This window comes from Dipteris shenzhenensis, chromosome 9, assembly GCF_047967505.1.
Source record: "Dipteris shenzhenensis isolate YYH24624 ecotype China chromosome 9, Dip_SZ_1.0, whole genome shotgun sequence".
In the NCBI taxonomy this organism is placed as follows: Eukaryota; Viridiplantae; Streptophyta; class Polypodiopsida; order Gleicheniales; family Dipteridaceae; genus Dipteris; species Dipteris shenzhenensis.
Window position 1 is genome coordinate 44,644,579 of NC_141604.1, and position 27,686 is coordinate 44,672,264.

Below are 27,686 nucleotides of genomic sequence, written 5' to 3' on the forward strand. Positions count from 1 at the left end.
GGAGCACTGAGGCTCTTCTTTTATAAGCAAAAAATTAGACCTGCTTTTCTAAAGCTACTTTTACAAAAGCTGAGCTTTCTTGCTTTTTGCCCACCTTGTGCCAGCTTTCTTGATCTTTTTTAGAATCCCGTGGGGCCCTCCTTAATGGTGCCATCATCTTGGTGCTTTTTGGCCTTGTGGGACCTACTTTTTGGCACTTGCTCCATCATTTGTGATCCTTTTTGAACTCTTTCAAGTCCTACACAATCACCTATAGTTTAATCCTTTAAAGGTTAGTGAAATGCATGCATTCCTAGTTCTTGGACTAATCCTAGTCACTTGTGGGCATCCCCATAGCTCTCTTTTACCAATGCAAAGCAAAGGAAAAACAACAAAACTTATTCCAATCAACAAAAGTCAACTTTCTTTGACCGTAGTCAATCTAATAAAGACTCCTCTTTATTTCTTTGGAGAAATGCCAATTGGTGACATCCCCTTGGCTTCTAATCAGTTGTCGTCAACTGAAAAGTTGCTTAATACAGCTGTAAAACTTGAGGATATCTCCTCTCTTGGCATCAATTGCCAACAAGCATGGATTCAACATTGGTCTTTAGTTTTATCTTGCATAGCCTTCCTTGAGTCTTGATGGATCCCATCATTCCTATGGAGTCGGCTATGCCAAGGTACACAATCTGTTCTAGTTGGAGGATCTTCTCCATCTCTTCCACCTTAGGAGGCTCTTGGAATTTGGTAACTTCCGATCGTTGACTCAGATCAATCTTGTAGCATTCTCTGCTTCTTTTGGCCGACTGGCCTTCCAGAACACTGGGCAGCCACACGCCCTTCCTTGCATCTAAAGCACTTGCTTTCCTTGTAGACAATCTCGCGTTTCCTGCTCTTCAAGAGCAATGGGCAGCCATGAGCCCTTTGAAGAAACATAGTGGAATAGGGAGAGGATATAGGGTAGGAAGGGAAGAGAGTTATGGAGGACGGAAGCAAAGGAAACAACTAGAAAGTATGAAAGACATAATGAAAGAGCATGAACCAAAAGAAAGTACTCACATGTAGACCAAAGTGCTTGCAGGCTTGATTAGATTGAATGATTTGACAAGTGACAAGTACAAGCCTTCATAGGATAGGCCAACACACTAGAGTGCACAAATATATATGGGATGGCTCCCAATATGACACATGACACTCATGAAGGAAAGGTAAGGGACTATTGGAATGGAACCAAGAACAAAACATGACAATGATGGACTACTAATCTGTGTTTAGGTCTAGGAATATGACAACATCCTGAAACTCGACTGGGCTTGATAAAGAGACCCTATCAAAGCCAATACATGGCTCCCACAATACATCCCCCTCCTAGCTCCAAAACAGGGTGACATGGAGCCACACACCATAGAAAGCAAAACATTATTTTAGGAGGACTATCCAAGATTGAGAACCTTTATTGACCCCATATATAAAATAGAAAATATTTCATTCATTTTATGCATAGCAAGGACAGAGAATCCATAAAAGATCCCCAAGTAGCTACCTTCACAAACGTGCACATCTCCCAGTCGATGAAGTTCATGGCAAGAATCCCCTGAAGATATGTCGATGTCGGCCATGGGAGCAGCTACCAAGGGCTATTACTCCATGACTCTCAAAATGGCGGGTGGAGAGTCACCGAAGTCAGAGTAGCTCCTCAAATGTGAGAGATTATGATTTAGGAAGGTCTTAACACTGATATGGATTAGTGTCAACGTCTAATCCTTTACACTAAACTGGTAAAAGTAAAATTAGGGTTTCTGCACAGAAATTAGGGTTTTCAAAAATTTAGAACTTTTCAAAATAGCTCTCTTTTACCAATGCAAAGCAAAGGAAAAACAACAAAACTTATTCCAATCAACAAAAGTCAACTTTCTTTGACCGTAGTCAATCTAGTCAATCTAATAAAGACTCCTCTTTATTTCTTTGGAGAAATGCCAATTGGTGACATCCCCTTGGCTTCTAATCAGTTGTCGTCAACTGAAAAGTTGCTTAATACAGCTGTAAAACTTGAGGATATCTCCTCTCTTGGCATCAATTGCCAACAAGCATGGATTCAACATTGGTCTTTAGTTTTATCTTGCATAGCCTTCCTTGAGTCTTGATGGATCCCATCATTCCTATGGAGTCGGCTATGCCAAGGTACACAGTCTGTTCTAGTTGGAGGATCTCCTCCATCTCTTCCACCTTAGGAGGCTCTTGGAATTTGGTAACTTCCGATCGTTGACTCAGATCAATCTTGTAGCATTCTCTGCTTCTTTTGGCCGACTGGCCTTCCAGAACACTGGGCAGCCACACGCCCTTCCTTGCATCTAAAGCACTTGCTTTCCTTGTAGACAATCTCGCGTTTCCTGCTCTTCAAGAGCAATGGGCAGCCATGAGCCCTTTGAAGAAACATAGTGGAATAGGGAGAGGATATAGGGTAGGAAGGGAAGAGAGTTATGGAGGACGGAAGCAAAGGAAACAACTAGAAAGTATGAAAGACATAATGAAAGAGCATGAACCAAAAGAAAGTACTCACATGTAGACCAAAGTGCTTGCAGGCTTGATTAGATTGAATGATTTGACAAGTGACAAGTACAAGCCTTCATAGGATAGGCCAACACACTAGAGTGCACAAATATATATGGGATGGCTCCCAATATGACACATGACACTCACACATAAGACACTACCAGAACTCCTAGTAGAACTCACTAAAACACACATAAGTTGACTTCATGTTCCAACACCCCCCCATGAAGGAAAGGTAAGGGACTATTGGAATGGAACCAAGAACAAAACATGACAATGATGGACTACTAATCTGTGTTTAGGTCTAGGAATATGACAACATCCTGAAACTCGACTGGGCTTGATAAAGAGACCCTATCAAAGCCAATACATGGCTCCCACAATACATCCCCCTCCTAGCTCCAAAACAGGGTGACATGGAGCCACACACCATAGAAAGCAAAACATTATTTTAGGAGGACTATCCAAGATTGAGAACCTTTATTGACCCCATATATAAAATAGAAAATATTTCATTCATTTTATGCATAGCAAGGACAGAGAATCCATAAAAGATCCCCAAGTAGCTACCTTCACAAACGTGCACATCTCCCAGTCGATGAAGTTCATGGCAAGAATCCCCTGAAGATATGTCGATGTCGGCCATGGGAGCAGCTACCAAGGGCTATTACTCCATGACTCTCAAAATGGTGGGTGGAGAGTCACCGAAGTCAGAGTAGCTCCTCAAATGTGAGAGATTATGATTTAGGAAGGTCTTAACACTGATATGGATTAGTGTCAACGTCTAATCCTTTACACTAAACTGGTAAAAGTAAAATTAGGGTTTCTGCACAGAAATTAGGGTTTTCAAAAATTTAGAACTTTTCAAAATGTGTTGCAAGAAAGTGTCCTAGCAACACTTAGGATCCCTCTGATCGTGGAAACCCCTGGAAAATTTGAAGATTTGAGTAGAAATCAGAGATAGCGGAATTTAGGGTTTGCTAGCAAGTAGTGAGCATACAAAGTAAGCTGATAACAGTGGCGGCAGCTCTGAGGGTAGAAGCAGCAGCTGGCGAGATGAACAAATCGATGTAGCAGCAGCAACAATCCCGAGAATAGGAGCGTGGACAACATAAGATTTTTGCCATTTCTTGCAGGTGACGTATCTTTTGACACGTACCTCAGATTACAACAAAACAAGAACAAAAAATGTAGAGCTGGATGTCCTCTACAACTTTCCTTTAGATCTTAGAGCAAGATTCTGCATGTATCTATGGATATCTTCGTCGCACTGTGTCCGCAAGTCTAAGAAAACTGCGCCTCAATCCACCTCAGCAAGTAGCTTTCAATGGAGATTGTAGAGTAGAGTAAAAAGCCACAACTATAGTAGGTTGAGAGGCTAACAAGAAGTGCTAGCTCTTTTTTGGAGGAGGCCCGCAAATGAAGAAAGTAAGAAATGAAGAAAGGAGGGAAGATGGCTTAGAACATGGCTGTAAACTTACTCGTAAAAGACAGCAAAGACACTCTCATTTTCTCTCCCTCTCTCAATCGATACACTAGGGCCCAACAGGCTAGACCCCCCCCGAAGGTTTTTATTCATCAGAGAGAAAACTGGAGTACATGAGTTCAGCGTGGAAGCTCTTCATACAAAATCCAAACGTGAATGAATCATTACATGAGCTCGTAGGCTCTCTTTCTTGGCAACAAGCCACTTGTCAAACTCTACATTACTTTCCTAATTACATGCCACTAAGGGAAACTCTGGAATCTTCAAAGCACTTGGTCACGCAAACTGCCTCCTAGACTCTTGTTAGGCTCCATTGCGCTTAGGAAAATAACTCTTCCTAGTACCTACAACAATTAATTAAAGCACACCACCATGGCACCCATTAATTTTGTTAGCGCTTTGCATGCAAATAACAAATTGTGGACTAATTCTAGTCACGGTGGGCGTCCCCACTGAACACATGTGCACACATAACAAATATAAAAATATATATTTATTCTCTGGTTGATTGAAGTCAACGCTCTTGATCATAATTAAGGGGCTTTGACCAAGGGTCGAGGCACCTTAATTATAGTCAAGTCTCTCCAACCGAAGTTGGCACATCTTGGTTAACCGTAGTTAACCCTCTTGGCGTATGCCAAGTCTCGTTGATCGAAGTCAACACTCTCTTACCGTAGTCAGCTTTGTGGTTCTCTGGTTAACCGCAGTTAACCCTCTTGGTAATAAACCAAGTCTCCCCAACTGAAGTCAAGCTTACTTGATCAGATTAAAGTACCTTTGACCGTAGTCACTTCTTTGACCAATTAAAAGAACTCTTTAATTATGATCGGATAAATGGTTAATTGTACTTTGACTTAGGATATTTACATTGTGGTGACATCCCCTCAGCTTCTACTCAGTTGACCTCAACTGAAAAGCTTCCTTGTAAACATCCAAAAGCTGTGGATGATCGGATAACATGTCTTCATCCATCCACTTGGCATCCAATGCCGTATAATTCTTGAATTTTACAAGGTACTTGTAAAATTCTTTGTCATGAGGGCCTTTGCATACGGTATGGTACAGATCTGCTCTAGCTAAAGAACCTCCTCCAACTCATCCACTTCTGATGGATGCTCTGATATTGCTTCTGTAGGCTCTGGTCCCTGAAATTTCTTTAAAAGACTCACATGGAATGCATTGTGAATCCTCCAATGCTTTGGCAATGCTAACTTGTATGCAACCTCATTTATTCTTTCTGTAACCCTAAAAGGGCCATAGTACGTGGGAGATAACTTTGCATACACTTTCTGTTTGCCTTTGAACTTGCGGAGCCTAGCTTTCTCGAACTTTAAAAGTACCCAATCTCCTTCTTTGAGATCTAACTGTCTTCTATGCTTATCTGCAGCTCTTTTATGCTTCTCTTGAGACCTTTCAATTGCTGTCCGGACTTGGCTGTAAGCTGTCTGGAGGTCTCTCACAAACTGATCAGCTGCAAATATTTCATCCTTGGTCCTCAGGATAGGTGTCAGAATCACCTTCCCATAGATGACCTCAAAGAGGGCTTTCCCTGTAGAGCTGTGTACTGTATTATTGTAAGAAAACTCTACCAATGGTAGGTACTTTTCCCAGTCTGAACCTTGGTCACCCATGTAGCATTTCAGCATATCCAATGCTGTAGAATTTGCTACTTCACTTTGACCATCTGTCTGGGGATGGAAAGAAGAAGAAAAATTCAAATTCGTCCCCATGTTATCAGATAAAGCTCTCCAGAATAGACTGGTCATTTTGGGATCTCGAGCACTGACAATGGACTTAGGCATACCATGATGCTTAAAGATCTGTGCCATGAAAAGCTTAGCCATATGATCTGCCTTTATGGTTTTACGAACCGGAATGAAATGCTGAATCTATCAATGATAGTCCAAATCCCATCATTCCCTGACTTTGATCTTGGCAAATCAAAAATGAAGTCCATTGTAATACTTTCCCACGGTGCCTGAGGCACGGGAAGAGGCATAAGTAGGCCAGGTGCCTTCCGTCTATCATACTTGACTTTCTGACACGTAAGGCATTCAGTAGCAAATTGATGTATATCTTTCCGCATCCCTGGCCAAAAGAAATACCTCTCTAGTGCTAGAGTTGTTGCTGTAATTCCTCTATGTCCAGCATAGGGAGGTGCATGGCATTCCTCCAAAATCTTTTCCTCATCTCTTGGGTTATGCATAGGCAGTCATCTTTCATTAAATACCCATCTTTCAGGGAATAGTGACTGGTGGACTGCCCCTCTTGCATTTTCTATAAAATCTCATCAAAATCTGCATCATTAGCATATTGCTTCCTCATGCCTTCCAGATCCTGATGATAAGCAATGGTCACATTGTTGACCTGGGGTCTTCGGGACAAGGCATTTGCCACTCTGTTCCGAATTCCTGGAGTATGGACAATCTGAAAATGATACATTGACAGCATATTTTCCCCATTTCATATGCTTCTCGGAAAGTTTTGTCTGAGTTAGAAAATATCTCAGACTTTGGTGATCTATTTTAACAGTAAAATTTGCACCCAAAAGACAATGCTTCCATGTATTCACAGCATGAACTACAGCCAACAATTCTTTTTCATAGATTCCCAAATATCTTTCAGCATCACGCAATCTTCGGCTCTCATATGCTACTACATGTCCATTCTGGTGCAATGCAGCCCCAACACACTCTCCATAGGCATCGCAATCAACATCAAAAGATTGATACAGATCCAGGACTACAAGAATAGGCTCTGTAGTCAACTTCTCCTTGAGTGTATTGAATGCTTTCTTCTATGACATTCCCCATGTAAAGGCTGCATTTTTCTTAGTAAGGTCATGCAATGGAGCTGCAATATCAGCAAAATGCTTGATGAATCTTCTATAGTAGGAGCAAAGTCCCAAAAGACTACGGACTTCATGCATGGTTTTCAGCTCAAGCCATTCTTGGATGGCTCGGATCTTTGCAGGATCCATCTGTATCCCATTCTTGGATATTATATGCCCCAGATAATGGATCTCTTCCAAAAAGAATTCACTTTTCTTGCTATTGGCAAAAAGCTGATGATTTTGAAGTTCTTGAAATACCAAAGCAAGATGTTCCCTGTGCTCTTGTTCTATCTTTGAAAACACTATGATATCATCAAAGAAAGTACCCGTGAAGTGCCTATACTTTCGGAAGATGCAATCCATCATTCTATTGAATGTGGCTGGAGCATTTGTCAACCCAAAAGGCATCACTAAGTATTCATACAACCCGAATGTAGTGCGAAAAGCTGTCTTATGCACATCTTGTGGTTGTATTCTAACTTGATGATAGCCACTCTTCAAGTCTATCCTACTAAAAACTGTTGCTCCTCTGAGCTGGTCAAGCACATCATATATGCGTGGTATCAGAAATCTATTTTTGATGATCATCTTGTTCAATGCACGATAATCAATGCACATTTGAAAAGAACCATCTTTCTTCTGTACTAGAAGTACTAGTGAGCAAAAAGGAGACGAGTTGGGCTGAATCAACCCTTTGGACAGCAAGTCCTTTACCTGAGCCATAATCTCCTCTCTCTGAGTCGCACTGACTCTATAAGGTGGTCTATTTGGTGGCTCACTACCAAGCATTAACTCTATCTGATGATCTTCTGGTCTCTCTGGGGGTAACTCCCCTGGCAAAGCATCGGAAAAGCAATCTTTAAAGTTTACAAGAAACTGAAATCTATCTTTTTCTACATCATTCATTTCAGCATGCATATCATTCTCTTTTTCTTTTACAAAAACCATGTATGTGGAAATTGCAGACTTTATTGTTTTACCACATGTAACATCAGATACAATGGGGATAGTCTCCCCTTTATTCCTAGCAACTAAATGCTGATTTTTTCCCCTATGGATAAAACTCAGCACCCTCTCAGGATATTCTATCGTTACTTCCTTTCGATGGAACCACGGTGTACCAAGTACAACATCATGCTGCTTGAGAGGAGAGATTAAGAAGTCCTCCTAATCTACATAGCTCTGCACATGGACACGAAGCTTTCCAATCAAAGGAGTAACTTGAACTGGATTCCCTTGGAACATTTGATCAGCATCAAGAGCTCTGCCTAGCTCTTCAATTTTTAATCCCTAATCTCAGGGCTAAATCTTCCGATATGAAATTCTCTGTAGACCCTGGATCAAATAGGATTAATGCTTGCTGATCTCTTATCTTTCCCCATGATAGCAAAAGCTCTTTTTCCTTTGGGTCTGAGGTACTCCCCAAAAAATCTGGGACTGCTCCCACCATTGGCCTCGGTGATACTTGTGGCTTTTTTTGCTCCTTAAAATCCGAAGGCTTCTCAGGGCACTGGGCAGCCATATGCCCCTCTTTCCCACATCTAAAGCATTTCCCATCTCTGCGGAATTCAACTATCTGTTCAGGAGTGAATGGGCATTTGCCTTTGTATGACTTTGAAAGCTGAGTACCCCTCGGCTTCTGAGGCTGAAACCCTTTCTTTTCAACCTTGGGATACTCTTTCTTTTTTAATTTTGAAAAATCAGTTTTCTTCCTTTCAGCACCTCCTGCATGCAAGGATAGGACTGTGGATGGTTCTTGTAACGGCACAAGACGAGCTACTGAAGCTGAATGCATAAGGTCTTGAATGTTCTTTGTTCCCAAAGCATTCACTACTGCCTGAATTCTTGGACTAAGACCTGCTCTGTACTTTCTTATTTGGGTTCTTTTGGAGATCGTTTTGAAAGGTGCAACCTGCAAAGAAGCATCCCAAAACTTTTGGTTGTACACATCCATTGTATCTCATGCATCCATATGCAAACTGTCCCAATCTTGAAGAACATGATCTCTAAACTGTTTAGGCATGAACTGCTGGTAGAAGGCTTTCTTGAAGCCCTTCCACCTCTTTGGGGCTGACCCATCTGTGGTCTGTGCACTCCACCATGCACTATCTGTCGCTGTCAAGTGCAAACTGACCATTCTTAACTTGGAGGATTCTGAAAACTTTTCTGTACCGAATGCAGCATCAAACTGCCTGATGAACTGCAATGCTTTGTCTGTATGACCATATTGTCCATTATAGGTCATAAACTTGACAGATTTACCTCCATCTTTGCATTCCTTGGTCTCTCTGAAAGACTTGCTCTTCCTAGCCTTCTTGTGTTTCCTTCTTTTCCTGGATGGTTTAGAGAAGAAGATACAGAAGTCGAGCTCGAGGTAGACGGTGAAGGACTAGGAGATCAATGATGATGCCTCGATCTCTTCCTGCTATGAGACCGTCCCCTATGAGATCTCTCTATCTTTAGTTGTACACGAGAGTGTGCCTTTGGCATTGGCACATCATAAGCTGCATTAGGCATAGTTTCTGCTTGAAACAAATGCTGAGCTCTTGGATCCCTTCTGAGATTTTCCATCTCCTGCATACGAGTGCGTACCATCTGCTCAAATTCTTGTTGATTTTGCTGCACACTTCTCTATCTTGGATGTGCATCCCTATCATGTGAATCCCACTGGATAGGTGATTGAGCCATTCTCCTTCAACTTGTCTAAGATCTGCAAGTTTCTCACACACACTGTGTATGCATTGATGCACGCAACCTTTGCTTTTCAAAGAGAAAAATTACCTCAACAAGAGGTGTCTTGCATTCACAATTTATGCCAGTACTAGGCTATCAAATCAAGGCATATATCCACAAAGTGGCCAAAGCATCAATGACTGTGTTGCCCCTTTCCTGGTTGCTGCAAAAAGCACTTAGAATGCATTTGGTTCTTCTTTCCTGTGCACAAAGGCATGCATTTTCTCTTTTTTGCAAATCTCTGATTTTACTGTGTTTCTGCTTTTTTTTTTTTTTAAAGTAGATACTCTCTCAGATAGGTGGAAACTACTAACAGAAACATTCTCTGCAACTATCTCTTTTTTTTTTGGACAGTAACCAAATGGATAACTACTGGTTACTCGAACCAAACTGACTGGTTTAGTCTACAACTAGACTAACTAGACTGATCACAGTCTGTTTACAGTGACCAGACTAATCTTGTTGGGTCAACTAACTGGACCTCTAACCAGTCCACTAACGAAGGTTAGGTTGGCTTAACCTCAAGTCTACCACCCCAGCTGTCTAGCTAGCAGTCTAGGTCAGTTGCCACATGTCCTACCACGTCATCCACTGAGCTGTTTGCCATGTGTCAGTGCCACATCAGCATATGCACATGCATGCCACATGGCTGCCACGTTAGCTCACACGTGTGGACACCACGTCACCTATGTGCCACGTGTCTATTGATTGCCTCTGCCATGTGTGCACCACGTCAGCTGGTGCCTTGCCTGCCACGTCACCTTGGTTGCCACGCTGGTTGCCACATCAACCTAAGGTTGAACCTTGGATGGAAAACTATGCACAGGCGAATTGTCTAGAGCATCGTGCCTCAGAGACCGTCACATGTCTCGGGCTTCTGCGTGCGCTTCACTATCCTGGCCGTCCATCAAGCTACGGAAGTACCTGCATGAACGTAGTCCATGCCTTCACAACGCCTTCATGCTACCGGACGCTCACAACAGTGTTGGCGCCAAAACATGAGCCCAAACGCTGGCACACAACTTAGTCGAGTTAACCCCTTGTTGGTCTCTGGATATTCGGGCACGACGTACGTCTCAGGCTTCTCCACAGGACTGCAAATTTTTAGGCATCTCTTTGTCAATAAATCCAGAGCCGCCAAATGGTGCAAACGGAAAATCCCACGCTCACTCCTACTTGCTCCTAATCCCAACGCAAGCTCTTCCAACTGTTTCCCTGATAGTACAACTATGCTCCCGAAACAAATGTAAAGAACAAAAGCGTGTAACTCCCCAATCCTTTCATCTGATTTTTCCACTAATCCATCCCCGCTCTTTAGACACGTCAAGCATTCTCAATGAACTTGGATCGTCAAATCTCTTAAGAAAGGGCTTGATCTGAGCTTTGATACCAATGTAAACTTCCTCATAAAAGACAGCAAAGACACTCTCATTTGCTCTCCCTCTCTCAATAGATACACTAGGGCCCAGGACAATCGTCGGACTAGACCCCCCCAAAGGTTTTTATTCATCATAGAGAAAAATGGAGTACATGAGTTCAACGTGGAAGCTGTTCATACAAAATCAAAACACGAATGAATCATTACATGAACTCTTAGGCTCTCTTTCTTGGCAACAAGCCACTTGTCAAACTCTACATTACTTTCCTAATTACATGTCACTAAGGGCAACTCTGGAGTCTTCGAAGCACTTGGTCATGTGAACCGCCTCCTAGACTCTTGTTAGGCTCCATTGCGCTTAGGAAAATAACTCTTTCTAGTACCTGCAATAATTAATTAAAGCGCACCACCATGGCACCCATTAATTGTTAGCGCTTTGCATGCAAATAACACACTGTGGACTAATTCTAGTCACGGTGGGCGTCCCCACTGAACACATGTGCACACATAACAAATATAAAAATATATATTTATTCTCTGGTTGACCGAAGTCAATGCTCTTGATCATAATTAAGGGGCTTTGACCAAGGGTCGAGGCACCTTAATTATAGTCAAGTCTCTCCAACCGAAGTTGGCACAACTCTCCAAATGAAGTTGGCACATGTCTCCAACCGAAGTTGGCACAGCTTGGTTAACCGTAGTTAACCCTCTTGGCGTATGCCAAGTCTCGTTGACCAAAGTCAACACTCTCTGACCGTAGTCAGCTTTGTGGTTCTCTAGTTAACCGCAGTTAACCCTCTTGGTAATAAACCAAGTCTCCCCGACCGAAGTCAGGGTTACTTGATCAGATTCAAGTACCTTTGACCATAGTCACTTCTTTGACTAATTAAAAGAACTCTTTAATTATGATCAGATAAATGGTCAACTGTACTTTGACTTAGGATATTTACATTGTGGTGACAATGGCTTTGATACCACATGAAGGAACATTGTGGAATAGGAAGAGGAGGTAGGGTAGGAAGGGAAGAGAGCTATGGAGGACGGAAGCATAGAGAACAACTAGAAAGGATGAAAGACGTAATGAAAGAGCATGAACCAAAAGAAAATACTCCCATGTAATAGAAATCCATCAGTGTTCCCCTATTTTGCCTTAATGTCTTCCTTGCAGTTGACCTCAAGAGTCCAGTAATACAATTGGCTGCTTCTTCTAAGGGCTCTGTATTTCCCCTCAGCTTCTTGGGCTGCAACTCCATCTTGAATTCCTAAATAAGACAAAGAAAACACTTGGCCAATAATCACTTGTACCAATACAGGAGCACATCAAGCTCTAAAGTCTTCTCATTTATGAGTAGTGTTTCCTTGAGAAAAATTCAAGAAAACATCCCATCTTCTCCTTGCATAGTCATACAAGGGTTACTGTCATGAGACAAACTTTATCAACATAAAAGAGATACTTAGCCTTAGATATTTCTTGGAGCCTTCCTTTTTCTTCTTTTCTTGGTTTCCAAGTAGGGTGAACCTCTTCTTGGAATTGCTTTAGAAGAACTATTTTGAAATAGATTCCATTTATTGCACAATTGCGGCCAAGTCTCAAGGTCTTCTTCCTATCGAGCACTTACCTTGCTGGTCAGATATAAACTTGGAGGGTTCTCAAATTTTCCAAAAGAACATATAACTAACAGATAAACTGTAAAACTGTGTCACTCTGGCCACATTAATCCATGAGAGACCATAAAGTTTATTCTTTTGTTTATTCTATAGACAGGTCCCAATAAAAGAAAACTGTAGGATAAAATCCTGACTTGGCCATATAAAAATATAGTCATGTAAATAGCTGGTTCTTGAGCATAGCATGCTCCATAATAAGAAACAATGAAACTGAATATAATAACAAAAATCCTCTGAAATGAGATAACTAGGAACATATAACTGTAGTGGCTCTGCCCAGCCAGCACCAGTTGAACTTTCATTCTGGCTATGCTCACTATTGAATTCTTGGTAATTGAATGTTCAACCTAGAGTTTTTACGACTATGCTCAACTAGCACGGGTAAAATTTTTAGGCGAGCGGCCACAGTTTAGGCGACATAATGGAATGAAAGCATATTCATGATTGTCAACTGGGCTAACTTAGAACACATTACCCTCAAGTGGGGTCTGTCCTTAGATCTCAAGGGTACTTGTTTCCTTTTTTATAAGAACTCTTCAACCTATGCTTGAATCATAGAAATTGATTGCTTTGGAATTAACTGAGAGACCACGCTTTGCACTTAATAGAACCATAGATCATATAATGTATTTCTCAATATTCATGAAAGATATCAATTCTTCTTTGCAATGGGAAAACTGCAAGTCCATATTCTTGAATGAATAGAAGAAATTGAGTCCATAATAGAAATAATATAAATGAGATATTGTTACTGAAATCTTCCAAAGCTTCAGATATTATTACTCGAAACAATTAGCTGTGTGAAAATTGATTTCACACCTCTTAACTGAAGTCTTGGCCTTGAAATAAACTTTGCGAACCATGCTTGAACTATATATATTTTCTGCGAAACAATCAGGGAGAAACCACAAGAATAGTGGAATATGGTGTACATCTTGTACAAGAGCTTGGGTGTTGAGATTACTCATGTTCTCCCTCTCTCTCTCTCCTATGGTCTTCTCCACTATTGCATGGGTCAAGGAGTGTACGAGTGTTTCCAACCATAGTTGCTGTATGTATCCACAATTCTTCAGCATTAGAGAAAGAGAGCGTAGCATAACTTCCATTTGCACGCTTTGTATAGATTTGCAAAAGCATTCCCTTCCCATCACAGTTCTGGTAACCCTACTTCTGGCTCTGTAATTCAAGATCTATGACAACTTTTTGGCAAAATTTCTCAAGCTTTAACCACTTTTCAAGTGTGTGGAGCTCTTCGTCAAACAGCATAGATCCGAGAAGGTTCTCTCGATGCAGTTCTCAGCCTTAGTCCAGCAGTTCAAAAAGTAGCTTTATCAGCAATGCTTGACACCTATTCAGGTCCCAGCTTTGTCCTTTAGCATCAGATATTCTTTTACATTTTCTCTCTGCGCATAGTTTCAGAGATGTGCAAATTTCCATCTAAGGTTACTGCAGGTTATTCCAGGTTAGTATTCCTTGTATCTCATGATTCGGTGCATAGCTCACACTCATGAGTCTTTGTTGAAGTATCAGTCTACAAGTTAAATACAGCTCCATTATTTAGCCAGTTCTTCCCCTCTATTTTTGTCGATCTTCTATTTTTTGGCAACCATTTGGTCATTTAGCCCTCAGCCACAGCTTAACATTGGAATCCTTATCCACATTCCACAGATTCCGGCCTAGTCTGGTAGAGCAATTTGATTCCAGCACCATTCTGTGATATTCTTCATTCTGGCATAACCCAATTTCCAGTGCACTATCATTTCATCCCAGCACAGCTCTGTCTTGCAATGCGACATCATCAAGGACTTACAGAGGTATACGTTGTGTAAGAAGTTTTTGCTATTGGGCACATGGTCCTTGGTATGGGGACTATTATTGTATGTACCACCATTAGTGCCAACGAGTGGTATTGTGTGCACAGCTATATTAGATAGAAGTTGGGTGCATGATAAGGGTAGGAATAGGTGGTCTCTTAGTTCACCTTATTTGGGTGGCTAGATCTTTTGGGAAGACCCTAGTTTTGGGTAGATCTTGGGCACCTAGTTCCTTCTAGAATGCCCACATTTGGGTATGAAAGTCTTGGGCCAAAGAGCCATTTTTGGGTAGATCATGGGCACCTAGATCCTTCTAGAATGCCCACATTTGGGTATGAAAACCTTAGGCTAGAGAGGCATTTTTGGTGAAAACTATTATTGTGAAAGCATGTGGACTCCCTCTATGTAAAGTGGAGGAGGTGTATGGGTTTGGAACAAGACACCGCACAATAGTAGAAGCACTCTTGAAGTATTGATGTTCATGTTGCAATCATCTCGTCCTCTCTCTTGTTGTTGAGTGCTTCTCCCATGATTCTTCTTCTCTTGTAGTATGCCTCGTTGTCTACTTAGTATTTTACATTGCAAGCCCGAGCGAGCATGCATGTGAGAAAGAAAGAAAGAAAGAAAGATATATTAATGTCCTCGGAAGACCTCGCGGGTCTATGGGATAGAGTGATACAACATCGAAAAAAGATCTCATACAAGCCTCTGTGGGCTGGGGCAAGGGGGTGAGCTAAAGCCCCTACCAAGTACTAATCTAGTGTCTAAATAGAATAGAATAGAGACAAAATCAGAATCTGAATCAAGAGTTAGGAGTGTCCAGATCAAGTCAGGTCAGGTCTCTCCGCTGGGCCATGAAGATGTCGCGTATCTGTAACTGTCGGGCTATCTCGCATCTAGGTGGTGGCCGCGGTCGCCTCGATCTCAGTACCCGTCGGGCTATGTCAATCGTGATCCCTCGTCTCTGACTCTGGCGGTCCCCTACAAGTAGTGCTGTGATGGGACGAACCTCAATGGTGTGCACTCTAGTAGTCTGAAGAGTCTGGTGTGACCGACTGCTAATCCAGGCTGCTCTCATGTCGACAATCTCCTCATCCTCAACTCCACTGTGTCCACGAGCCATCTCGAAGGCATAGAAGTCTGTAACCTATCTTTGAGCTGGGCCCGGCTCTGTATCCTGTAGTCCGTCCGGTGCTGATAGTGCTCAGAGAGAGAGACACAAAGAGAGAGAGAGAGAGAGAGAGAGAGAGAGAGACAGACAGACAGACAGACAGACAGAGAGAGAGAGAGAGAGGGCGAAGGCAATGGAAGCTACAAGTTTAGATCTTAGTGTTTGATCAAGGAAGGGCACAAATATACCGGTTGGTACATAAGCAGTCTTTCGCCACTACTGGTTTTTGGCGTTGGGGAAGTGTTTCTCTTCTTTTTGCTCTAGATCTCGCGAAGGCCTATTATGGATGTATGCTTCATTCATCTTTTCCCTCACAGCGTCATCAAAAGGCCGAATCCTGGATCAGGTCATCAATTCAATCCTTGATACCCAGATTCTATTCCAATAATCAAGATGCCAGACCAACAGTCCAGATCCCCTTTTTCTAGTTCTGGATTCACATTCCGACAAGTACATCTCATTCTTATTTTGTCATCATTCCGGATCCCAGCATAGTTCCTAGATCATGACTTCAGCTCATTTTTGGATTTATCTTCCAGATGTACGAATCATTTCTTTGACTTCGAATTCTGAATAGTCTTTATTCCGGATCCCTGCATAGCTCGTGGATCTTGGTTTCGTATTTTTTGGATTGATCCATGGTATATTCATACCGGATCAAGCAAAGTCCCCGGCATAGATCTAGGACAGACTTCATATCCAGAGGTACATTCCCATATTTTTTGGCTTTCAATTCCGAAAGCACATTCTCGAATTCTTCAAATCAATTACAGATGCACATGCTCAGATCCTGTTTCCAAATCCGATATTTCTAGATATGTATTTTGGGCGCTTATGATAGTCCCGGATATATATTTCCAGCATTCGTTTCTAGATTTGCCTGGTAATTCTAGATGATAAGTCCCAGATCTCAGATTCCAATTCCAAGTCATCTTGTATTCCATATTGCATGAATTCCCAGGTGGTCAAAGAAAAATCCAGTGGTAGCTTGCTTTTCATAACCTTGTTGAGAATGATGTAAATTGCACCATAGGGATGGGGTTCATGGGACAAACCCTAACCATAATTCCAAAAAATCATGTATATATTTGGAGTTTCTTTGGAATACAATTTAGTGTATAGTTAGCCATCTTGTGTGCAATCTCCTCCCTCTCACATGGTACTAGAGCCTACATGGTATTAGAGCCTCCTTGTGTCGTGTGAGCTCCATCCTCCTTTGTGAGAGTCAAGCCCTTGCTTCCATTAAGGCGTCACGCCTGGGCTTTTTTACTTAGAAGCACTCAATTGCTTCTCATTTCAAGGCTCAAGTCATCATTCCATGACCCTGCTCATACGTTGCATCCTCCCCAATGAATTGCAACTTGCAAGTCATCTCACAGTCAATACAACAACCCCATAAATGGCATCAGTGGTCATTGATGGCCCAACAGATGAGGCTAAGCTACCATCCAAATCTTCAGTTTCTCCACACTGCGCCATTTTAGCTCCCTATGCAATACTTAAGGCTGAAAGAGCAAGCCTTAAAGAGCTCCTTTATGAAGCTCCAAATCATGAGAGCTACGAGTGGCTTGCAAGTCCTGAAGCCAATACAATGGTATGGCTATGTCAATATGTAGGGTCCGTGGCTAGCAAATCCTCAGTGATAGTATGATGCTTCAATGAGGCCAGTTGCCTAAAGACTTTCCATGCTCCCACTGTGGAGGCGGGTATCCTAAAGATCCCGGCAGACGTCCTCAGTCATCAACAAAAGGCTTGTTCCACATGCTGGTTTGTTTGTCCCTCTCTTCCCCGCCACAAGGTCAAGGCAAAGGGTAGGGGGTAGAGATACCCTTGGAGACGCCTGCTCAACAGGCTGGAGGATCATAGACACAGGCCTAGATGGAGACAGAGACATCCCCTCACTCCTTGGTGGCGGAGGTAGTAGACAGAGCTACCTCTTCCCCCTCTGTGGTTGAGCAGACAGCTTCATCACTAGCACCCTTCACAGGGCCAACAGATGTACCGATTCATCCTCCACCTTCCCCTCCAACTCCATTAGGAGCGCCTGATCTTCTCTCCTTCTGTAGCTCTTCCAAGCGAGCCAAAACCTACCTTTGCTTCTTCTCCCGTAGCTGCCTTCATAAGAGAGTGGGACCATGGCTTATTCTTCGCATATACAGCAACAGGGCCTTCATGGCATTTACACTCTCTATATTGGTTGTGCCAGCCTCATTTCTTTTTCTACATGATTGTGAATGAGGTCTTTACAGGATTTTAGTTTTTTTCATACGTAATAGAAGTTCACATTTTTGCAAAGAACGAAAAAGAGAAAGGAAGAGGGTAGGGGAAAGGAGAGCTGAGGAATGGTGGGCAATGGAGGATCAGGAAAAGGAAAGGAAGAGGGGGAGCTGAGAAAGGGTGGGTTAATATAGAGAGGCTGCAAGAGGGGACGGGGGAGAGACAGGCTGATAGAATGGGTGGGAAAGGTGATTGCTGAGAGGGGTCTTTGCAACTTAGAAGGGAGAGAGGCTGACAATGCACAGTAGCGCAAGCTGGCAGGGAGTCTGATCATTGTTTGTTTTGATCTGGAGATAAAATTTAGTCTATGCTGTAAACTACCCCTTGTATTGCAAGCTTAATATGTTGACAATAGGACTGTATTGACACCTTCCTTAAACTTTCCTTCATCAGGAAACAAGAGATGATCCTGATTTAGATATCTATGTTCTCTTTGTTGTTATAGTGATGCGATGTTTTTTCTTTGGTTTCCTGATCCTGGCTGCCCATAGCTGATTATTTGCTTCCATGCAGGCTGCGTTATGCTGTGTGCGGATTGTTCGTAAAGTCCCTGACTTTGTGGAAAGCCTTTTGAATCCTGCTGCTGTTTTGCTATCGGACAAGCATCATGGTGTGCTCATTGCTGGTTTGAAGCTTTGCATTGTGCTCTGTCAGTCCAGCACGACAGCTCTTGAGCAAATGAAAAAGGTAATTTGTGAATTATAGTTACTCACATACCAGGAATATTCGATTTATGCAGACAAGATTGTCCAATTAGGGAAAGGGCATGGACGCTGTTTAATGCAGTCGATGTTTCTTTGGTTCACATTCAAACCTGATAGTCTAAAGTGCAAGAAAGTATAATGAAGAAATCATTGCCCTCTAGGCTTCTAGGCACAGAGTATATATGTCTATGCATGCTATTACGGATCATATTTTGTTGATTAAAATCCTTTAGAGTGTTCTTTATTCATTAATGGGATCTGAAATGCAGTGTCTCGTTGCTTATTTTCAGGACAAAATGATATTAATGTCTTTATTGATTGGTGGGTTGACATTTGCATACCTCATTGTATTCTTATTTTCTGGAAAATTTGTCCTCTCTGGACTTTTATATGTAGTAATTTCTGCATGTCCGTAATTTATCAATGATTTTGCTAATATTAATTTTGGCGCTTCTTTGTGCAGCAAACGTCCAGCTTGGTGCAGATCCTTAAAAATCTACTAATAAGTGAATATAGAGCAGAGTACGATGTCAGTGGGATTGTAGATCCCTTCCTACAAATTGAGGCCTTAAGATTGCTTCGGCTAGTGGGAAAACAGGACCCGGAATCAAGTGACATCATGAGTGATATCCTTGCACAGGTAAAGGTCAATGCAGGAAAACATTACTACTCCTTAAAGAATCAATAATCCTTGATTGGAGAGGAGAATTTGAGCATATGAATATGTAGTTCTGTGGTCGATGAGATAAGGAAGGCTTCATTAACAGAGTTAATTTATCCATGGTTATCTTTGTACTATTTTGCTAAAAGGTAAGTTCTGGTTTGAGAGATTGGATGCAAAGTTCAAAAAAAGTATTTGAAGTCCAGTTTTTTGAGGTCATATGGGGATACTAAACTTCTTCTTTTGCATCATCACACCCAGCATGCCACACAAGGGCCACAAACAAAGAAAGAAAAATAACAGGAATAACACTTCTCACAAAATTTAAAAATTGGTAGTCTAAAGCAATGTTCGTTCAAATTTATTATTCTCACAGAAGTTTGATCAGTAGTCTAAGGCAGTGTTTGACTGCTGCGAATTGCAGAAATAAAGAAAGTTTATTAAAGTCTTTGGAAGACCGATGGGTCTACGAGATTGTGAGAAAACCTAATACAAGCAAGCTGAAAGGGTGGAGCTACTATCGAGCATCAACACCCATGCAGGAAAACAAAGATACATGCTACATAGTCATATCAGAGTAATAGCCATCTCCATCATCACTATCATCATGATCATGATCAGATAGTCTGTCACATGAATACAAAATGAAATATGCTCCACTGTCACAACTGTGATCCACTCTATCCCCCTCATCAAGGAGCCCAAAGGACGTCGGTGAGAGGGGGCATCCCTGCTTCACTCTGATCGTGCTCTCGACCCAATCTGATAGGCCTCCAGGGGGCACATACTCTCCCTTTGATTGACTCATATAGACTCATCACACCCCAAATCACATCTCTTGGGATCTGCATCTCTTGAAGTCGCCTAATCATGTGGGATCATGGGATTGTGTGAAAGGCCTTACGAAAGTCTACAAAGCAAGTGTAGACTTTCTGGGATCTCAATCTTGCCTCCTTGACGATGACCCATCGAGTGAAGATATGGCCAAGAGTGGGATGCTGCCCTAAAGCTCACTGTCCTTGTGTCTCTGTGTAGGAGCCGGTTTCTATCTCTAATACTGATCCATAAATCTTGGCCAAGGTATGGTAGTTCCCAGTGTCCATGGGATCCCCTGCTTTGTGTATCAGCATGATGGTAGTGGTACTCCAAGTAGGGGGAAAGCTGTGGCGTATAGCTTGATTGAACATGTGTGCTAAGATGAGGGCTAAGACCTCTTCCCATGTGCAAAGTGCTCAATCTGCAGCCCCTCATGGTCTGCAAAAGGACATGAGATTAATAAGTAGATACAAGTGACTAGAAGATCTCACACCTTGAGGGCAGCTCAAATCGTCTTTGGCAACTTGAGATCTCACAACTTGAGAACATCTCGAATCGTCTTTGGCAACTTCAGAAGCATATAAGCATCTATCCTACTCACTCCATAAGGTGTGTATTCCTATCCTCAATCTAGTCACCCCCTATAGCAAGCCTTCAATGTGCATACTATATCGCTCATAGTGAGATGGGAAAACAATCTTGCGTTATGATCTCCTCGCTCCACAAATGTTGCAAAAGTGTCTTTCGTTGCCATGAGGACCACAATGGGGAAGTCACTACTGATGTAGTCATAGAGGAAGTGTACCCAGATGGTAGCGCGTAAGCGGGGGGTCTCGGTGTTGCAAAGGGAAAGGGTGAGAACATGGAAGATGTGGGGGTGAAAGAGGATGGGAGAGCATTTGGGAAAGAGAGGGACGGAGTTGAAGTCATGGATGAGTAGGCAGAAGGGAAGGAAGGAGGTGGTGGAAAAGGCAACACCGGTGTGGATGGAAAGGGAGATGAAACCATCATGGCAGGTAAAGGCATGGCCGGAGCAAAAGAACCCCCCAATGGGATAGATGTAGAAGAAGGATTAGCTAGGAGCCCAGAGCTATGCATAACAGATGAGGTAGCAGCTTGTCCACAAGAGGTCGAGGCGGGAGTAGATGGAGTCACCACTCCGGTAGAAGAGGTGGTTGATGAAGACATCGTTGCAGGAGGAGGAGAGGGGCTGCCTTGACCTTGATGAGTCCCTGAGGAGCCCTTGTCCTTAGGACCCTCTTCTTTCACCTGTTCTCTGCTTTACACTTCTTCTTCTTTGGAGTCTGGATCTGACCACCAGGGTTCCTGTTGATCCAAGTCAATGAGAGTGTCGATGAAGTTACTTGCTCTGGCTACTGCTCCAATGGGCTCACTTTGTGCTCGAGTTGAGGACTTCGCAAACTTACGTCGCACGTAATGCTTCTTGTACCTAGTTTGGTCTGCCGGAAGTCTTTCTCCACTCTCCTCAAGTACCTCCTAGTTCTCTCACTAGCTCCTTCAAATGTTTCAGAACTACTCGGCATAAGACCTCTCTCTAGGACCCTAGATCACCACTTCACTCGTGCTACTCAACACCAGCAGTGTCCCACCGTGATCACCATAAACTGTTTGAGGGGAGGGGTTCCTATCCTTCCGGAGGTGTTACCGGAGGCCAAAGGCCACTGGCGTGAGAAGCATGAGTGTTGCAATGCTCTAATGCAATGGATCGCGCAGAGTGCACCGTGTAGTGGTGTGCGAGTGTCGTATGCTATACTGCAGTGAACGATGACGTACGAGTGCACTATGCTAAATGACGATCACCGGCAAACTCCACAACATAAGCAGAATAAGAAAATCTCGTCCTACACTGGTGAACAATCCCCATATCAGGAAGAGACAAGAGATGAGAAAGGGACCAAGTTGGCCAAAGTACATATCACTAGACTAGTGTCTCCAGGTCACAAGTCGCAAGTCACAAGAATACACAGGTCCATCCCCATAGTAGACAGAGGGTACACACAAGTCTCTCCACACTCTCTCCTTGGCGAGCTCGTAGCTCTAGCCTCTATCTCTCCTCACTCTCCTCTCTTCCGCTCCAGTGCCGAATGCTGAATGCCTTCCCCTCTCTCCACCTTCTCCTTCATCCTCATCCCCCGCCTTGGAGGGTCCCTTCTTCGCTGAGAATCCCTCCCTTTCTTCCCATTGGTCATCCTCTTATCTCCTTAGCTGTTGAGGATAGCTGTTGCGCCGTTGGCTCTCTTGATGGCTACGGTGACTTTCTGACTCCCTGACTCGCCAGCCTCTTCTAGTTAGGATGGTGTAAATTCTCCATGTGCAGGTGAGCTGGATCACCGCACCACTGCACCACTGTATCACTAAACCACTATGTAAATGTAAATACTCCTGACTGCTCCATGTGCGCAACTCTTGATGAGATCACTTTGGACATGATACTCCCGGTTGAGCTGTGGTTGACATGTGTCGATACATGGTTGCCTCGAATAGTACTCCTGGATGAACCCGTGTGATCGCGTGGCTGACTTGTGTTGACACATGGTCAACATGTGGTCAACAGATGTCGTCATGTGGTCAACGCCTGTCGACAAGTGGTTGTCGTGTGGTAAGGTAACAATTTTCCCCGCCACTATCATTCACCATCCCGATGAATAGAAATGGGGGAGGAATCCGTCAAAGAAAAAAAAAATGAACTTACAAACCATTGATATGGTGATGGAGTAGGAAAAGAAAATGGTACAGACCATGTGGTTGGCCATGGGAGTAATCCAAGATTTGTATTAAGTTGAAACATGAAAAATAAACTGCTGTGTGATAAGGGACAGCATGGAAAAGTGCAAAAAAAAACTGAGTACATCTTGAGGTAAAACACTGATATTTACAGTGAGGGCCAAGCAGCTTGGCAAAAATCTAACAGTGCAAAAAAAAACCCAAACACCCATGTATCAAACCCTTGTATGAGATTACTGAGGGTGGTAATCAGCAGGCTGTTCCTCTGCCTTCTCCTCTTCCGCCTTCGTATTTGGCTCTGTGGCCTTTTGCTCATCCCTTTGCTCTAGCTCAGTCATATGTATCTGTGGATGGGGTGCTTCCTCCTCACACTCAAGCGTGTCCATCACATTTCTCAGATTTTCATACTTGGCTTTATATCGGTGATATCGCCGGTAGTAATGATCCTTTTGCCCTTGCAAGGTGGACTGGGAAGTTTGGAGGGTGGCCAACTGCGTCCGAAGGTCTGTGAATTCTTTCTCCATGGATGAACGCTTCTTTTCCAATTCAGCCACTCTGGATTCTGATTTTTCCTTGGCAATCTCGGAGGAAGATAATGACTCCTTTAACTGTGTAATCTCCTGGTGAAATCTGGTCACCTTTGTGACATGCTGGCTTTGCAAAGTTTCCAGAGCTGTTGCATGTTGGCTACGTAGTGTTGTCATTTCTGCTTCCCGTTCCTGCTTGTGATTATGGAGGCGATCCTCAAGGGCAGCCTGCTGAATGTTCCAAGCGATGTCACGCTCATGTATGGCTGAGTCCTTCTCTTTCTGCCACCTTTCCTCCTATTGTCGAAGTGTCACTTCTGTGGCGCGTTGCTGGGCTGCCTGTGCTCTCTCGAATTCTAACTTCAAATGTTGCTGTTGAGAGAGGAGCTTATGAGCATAACCTGTGGAATTGAAGACCGCTGTCCCAAGCTGCGTGAAGGTGTCATCCATGATACACTGAGCAAGATGCAGGGACATTTTCATCCACGCATACCTATCGCTGTAATTCATCCTGTCTGCCAAATTAATCACGTCCCCCAATTCCTCAAACATGTCAGGGAGAGCTCCCTCTTCCTCGGTTTACAGGTTTCCTGTAGGTGCCAATTGTCTAAGTGCACAAAACATGTCGGGCCCCTGGAGATCTTTCTGTTTTGTGCGAGGCATTCCTGCAAGGGAATGGTGAAGATTTGATTGAGATCCTCCTCTTCCCCACATACTGGTGAGTGTTTCTTGTGAAGGACAGATAGTAGTTGGCTGTAATCTTCATTCTGTTTTTCCACCGAGGAAATATTTGAAAGAGGTGGGCCTGATGAAGCAGCTATGTAAGCTGTGAACATATCATTCTCATGAAGGGGTGGGCAATCCACAGATTGGGGCAAAATCCCTCCCTCAAATACCTCCTCTGATGCTGAAGTGGCCGATGGAGGATCTCCTCGGGAGGGGCTCCCACTCCGGTCTTTGCTCCTGTCTCTGTCTTGTGGTGGTCGTGGTGGGGAGGCCAAAATGTGAAGTACTCCTGGGATGACATCTTTTGAGAAAGCCCGTGGGAGTCACGGTCGAGGCTAAGATTCAGGTCCAACACTTGGTCCAACACATGGTCAGAGGTCGCCTGAACTGTGGTGATGACTGCATTGGTGAAAGTGGTAGGGAGGGAAGATGAAACAGCTGCAGTCCTTCGTAACAATACACCTTTCGAGGAAGTCCCTGGTACAACAGTCACTGGTACAACAGTCGTCGTCACTGGTACAACAAGGGGTGTACCTGGTGCAATCCCTCCCACTTAAAGTCTGGAGATCCCTGGACAAAGTGTAACTGATGGAGATGTAAGTCCGGGCACGGGCACTGGCGAAGTGACTGATGAAGATACAAGACATGTCACTAATGGGAAACCTGTAGCACAGGTAACAGAATATATTGAAGAAGCTCTGGCGCAGACTTCATGAGGTGGCGCTCGCCGAGGTGTCCTCCTAGTTGAAAGAGGAGAGGAGACAATTCCGGGGGAAGGGACACTGGAAGTGACAATGAAAGAGATGGAAGAGGGGGTGACAGGAGGGGAGAGAGATGATGAAGGGAGGCGACCTATGACAATGGAAGGAGGGTTGGCCTTCCACTGGTGAAGTAAGAAGGTGAGGTGGGGCCCACAAGTACAGGTATGTGTGCCCCAATGCTTGCGGACTGTGTTACGGAAGGCAGAGTAGAAGAGTGAGGCGAAATCGTAGGGAGTGACTGAGAGAATGGAGTCTAAGGCAGAATGGATCGCCTTGGTGATGAAGAAGTGGCCTGGGGCAGAGTAGAAGTACGTGAACAAATACCTCACTAAAAGCGCCTCTCGGCTGTTTCCCTCGAGAACCTTCTTGCACTCACGTCCTCTGCGATGAGTTTTACATGTAGACAAGAAGGACAGGAATGTGGGTGAGTCGGTGTGAGGTGGCAAAAAAGGAAGTGTGGGGAGACGGAGATATGTGGATACGAGACTAGGAGTGAACATGTGACGGGAATTTAGGAATCCAAATGTGTCTATTGTAAAGTCATAAGACTGAATGAACGCAGTTAACATTTGGACGTCCACCTGGGGAAGTGTGACATCATCAAACTCCATGAGAGACATGCGGGCTATCTCATCAGGTAACAAGATGCTAGACAGCTTGAGTGTGGGATCGAGGAAAGGTTTGAAAACCACCCGAATGATCGAGGAAGATGAAGCAGGGGGTGGAAGATCACAAGCTGTACTTTGTGGGGCCAAATCACCGCCACCGGTACTATGACCACTATGCCCACTGGATGCCTTGGATGGTGTTTTGATTGCACCTGTGGGGGGCAGATAGTCAGAGCCTCCATGATCTGAATCAGAGGAACTCGAAAAAGGGGATAGCTCCTCATCTGATATGATAGTGATCCTGTTGGAGGGAGGTGAATCTGCAGCTACTCAAGGTCATTTGGAAGTGCTCTGTGGTATAGACCCGGCACCCAGGTCATCAGTGGTGCGTTTGCCAAGTGATGCCATGGAGGATGGTCCTGATCCTGGTTTGTGGCTTGCCTGAGCCCGATGGAAGTCAACGAATAAACTATCGCGGGGTAATCTGGGTTTGTACTTGTGGCGAGGGGCACGGGTAGGCATGAACGATGGCGTCGTATGGAGAGGAAAAGAGTGCGGAGGAGGTGTTGATGTCGAGGTCTGGAGAGGCAAGGAGGAAGAAGGAGGTGTTGATGTCGAGGTTAATAAGAGAGAAGCCCGGAATCTACTACGAGAGAATTCCTTAGCAAAGCCACCAATGCAAGCCCATGCTTCGTATGGAGAGGAAAAGAGTGAGGAAGGGGTAGGAAAATAGTGAGGAAGGGGTCTCGCTATCGAGGTCTGGAGAGGCAAAGAGGGAGGAGTAGGTGTTGAGGTCGAGGTTAACAAGATAGGAGCCTGGAATTTCGTACGAGAGAGTCCTTAGCAGAGCCACCAGTGCAGGCCCATGAGTCGTGTGGAGAGGAAAAGAGTGAGGAGGGGGTGTCTGTGGAGAGGTAGAGGGAGAGGACGGATGTAGAGTTATAGGGAGGGAGGGGTGACGATGGGGGGAAGGAGGGGGCGGGAACAAGGAGGGGAGAGGGGGTGACGCAGAGGGTGTAGGGAAGAGAAGGGGGGAGAGTTGTGCAGGAGAGGGGGACGTAGGCAGGTAGAGGGAGAGGGGAGAGAGGGGGTTGTGCTGGAGAGGGGGGAGGCGCTGCGAGGGGGAGGGGCAGGGTGGCGGGTAGAGGGAGAGAGGGGGGGGGGGCTGTTGCGCAAGAGAGGGGGGAGGCAGATAGAGGGAGAGGGGGGAGGGGCTGCGCAGGAGAGAGCGGGAGGGGCAGGGTGGCAGGTAGAGGGAGAGGGGGGGGGGGGGGGGGGGCTCTTGCGCAAGAGAGGGGGGGAGGCAAGTAGAGGGAGAGGGGGGGAGGGGCAGGGTGGCGGGTAGAGGGAGAGAGGGGGGGGGGAGCTGTTGCACAAGAGAGGGGGGGGAGGCAGGTAGAGGGAGAGGGGGGGAGGGGCTGCACAGGGGAGAGGGGGAGGGGCAGGTTGGCGGGTAGAGGGAGAGAGGGGGGGGGGGGGGGGGGCTGTTGCGCAAGAGAGGGGGGGGAGGCAGGTAGAGGGAGAGGGGGGGGGGGGGAGCTGCGCAGGAGGGAGGGGGAGGGGCAGGGTGGCGGGTAGAGGGAGAGAGGGGGGGGGGCTGTTGCGCAAGAGAGGGGGGGGAGGCAGGTAGAGGGAGAGGGGGGGAGGGGCTGTGCAGGAGCGAGGGGGAGGGGTAGGGTGGCGGGTAGAGGGAGAGAGGGGGGGGGGGGGGGGGGGGCCCTGTTGCGCAAGAGAGGGGGGGGAGGCAGGTAGAGGGAGAGGGGGGAGGGGCTGCGCAGGAGAGAGGGGGAGGCAAGGTGGCGGGTAGAGGGAGAAGGGGGGGAGGGGGGGGGGCTGTTGCGCAAGAGAGGGGGGAGGCAGGTAGAGGGAGAGGGGGGAAGTGGCAGGGTGGCGGGTAGAGGGAGAGAGGTGGGGGGCTGTGCGCAGGAGAGGGGGGGGAGGGCAAGTAGAGGGAGAGGGGGGAGGGGTAGGGTGGCGCGTAGAGGGAGAGAAGGGGGGGAGAGGGAGCTACGTGGAGAGGGAGAGAGCTGGTTGCCAAGGAGAGGAGAGCTGGGAGGAGGAGCTAGTTGCCAAGGAGGAGGGAGAGAGCTGGTTGCCAAGGAGAGGAGAGTTGGGAGGAGGATAGTTGGCCGCCAAACTAGTGCACTTTTGAGTGTGGTGTGTAAAGGGTGGAGAGAACCGATGGAGGGGAGAGAGAGCCAAAAAGCAAATCCACCAAACTTAACCTTATCCACGAAAAATAG

The 27,686-nt window shown here is 44.9% G+C and overlaps 1 protein-coding gene across 1 annotated transcript in view; it reads left to right on the forward strand.

Annotated features, from left to right (window-relative positions):
- Positions 1–27,686, forward strand: part of LOC147898702 (AP-1 complex subunit gamma-2-like) — a 248,603-nt gene that overhangs the window by 9,575 nt on the left and 211,342 nt on the right. Inside the window, exons 4-5 of the mRNA XM_087379135.1 lie at positions 18,409–18,582; positions 19,063–19,239. Of these exons, the coding sequence (XP_087235261.1) occupies positions 18,409–18,582; positions 19,063–19,239 (351 nt within the window). The remainder of the gene's footprint in view (positions 1–18,408; positions 18,583–19,062; positions 19,240–27,686) is intronic.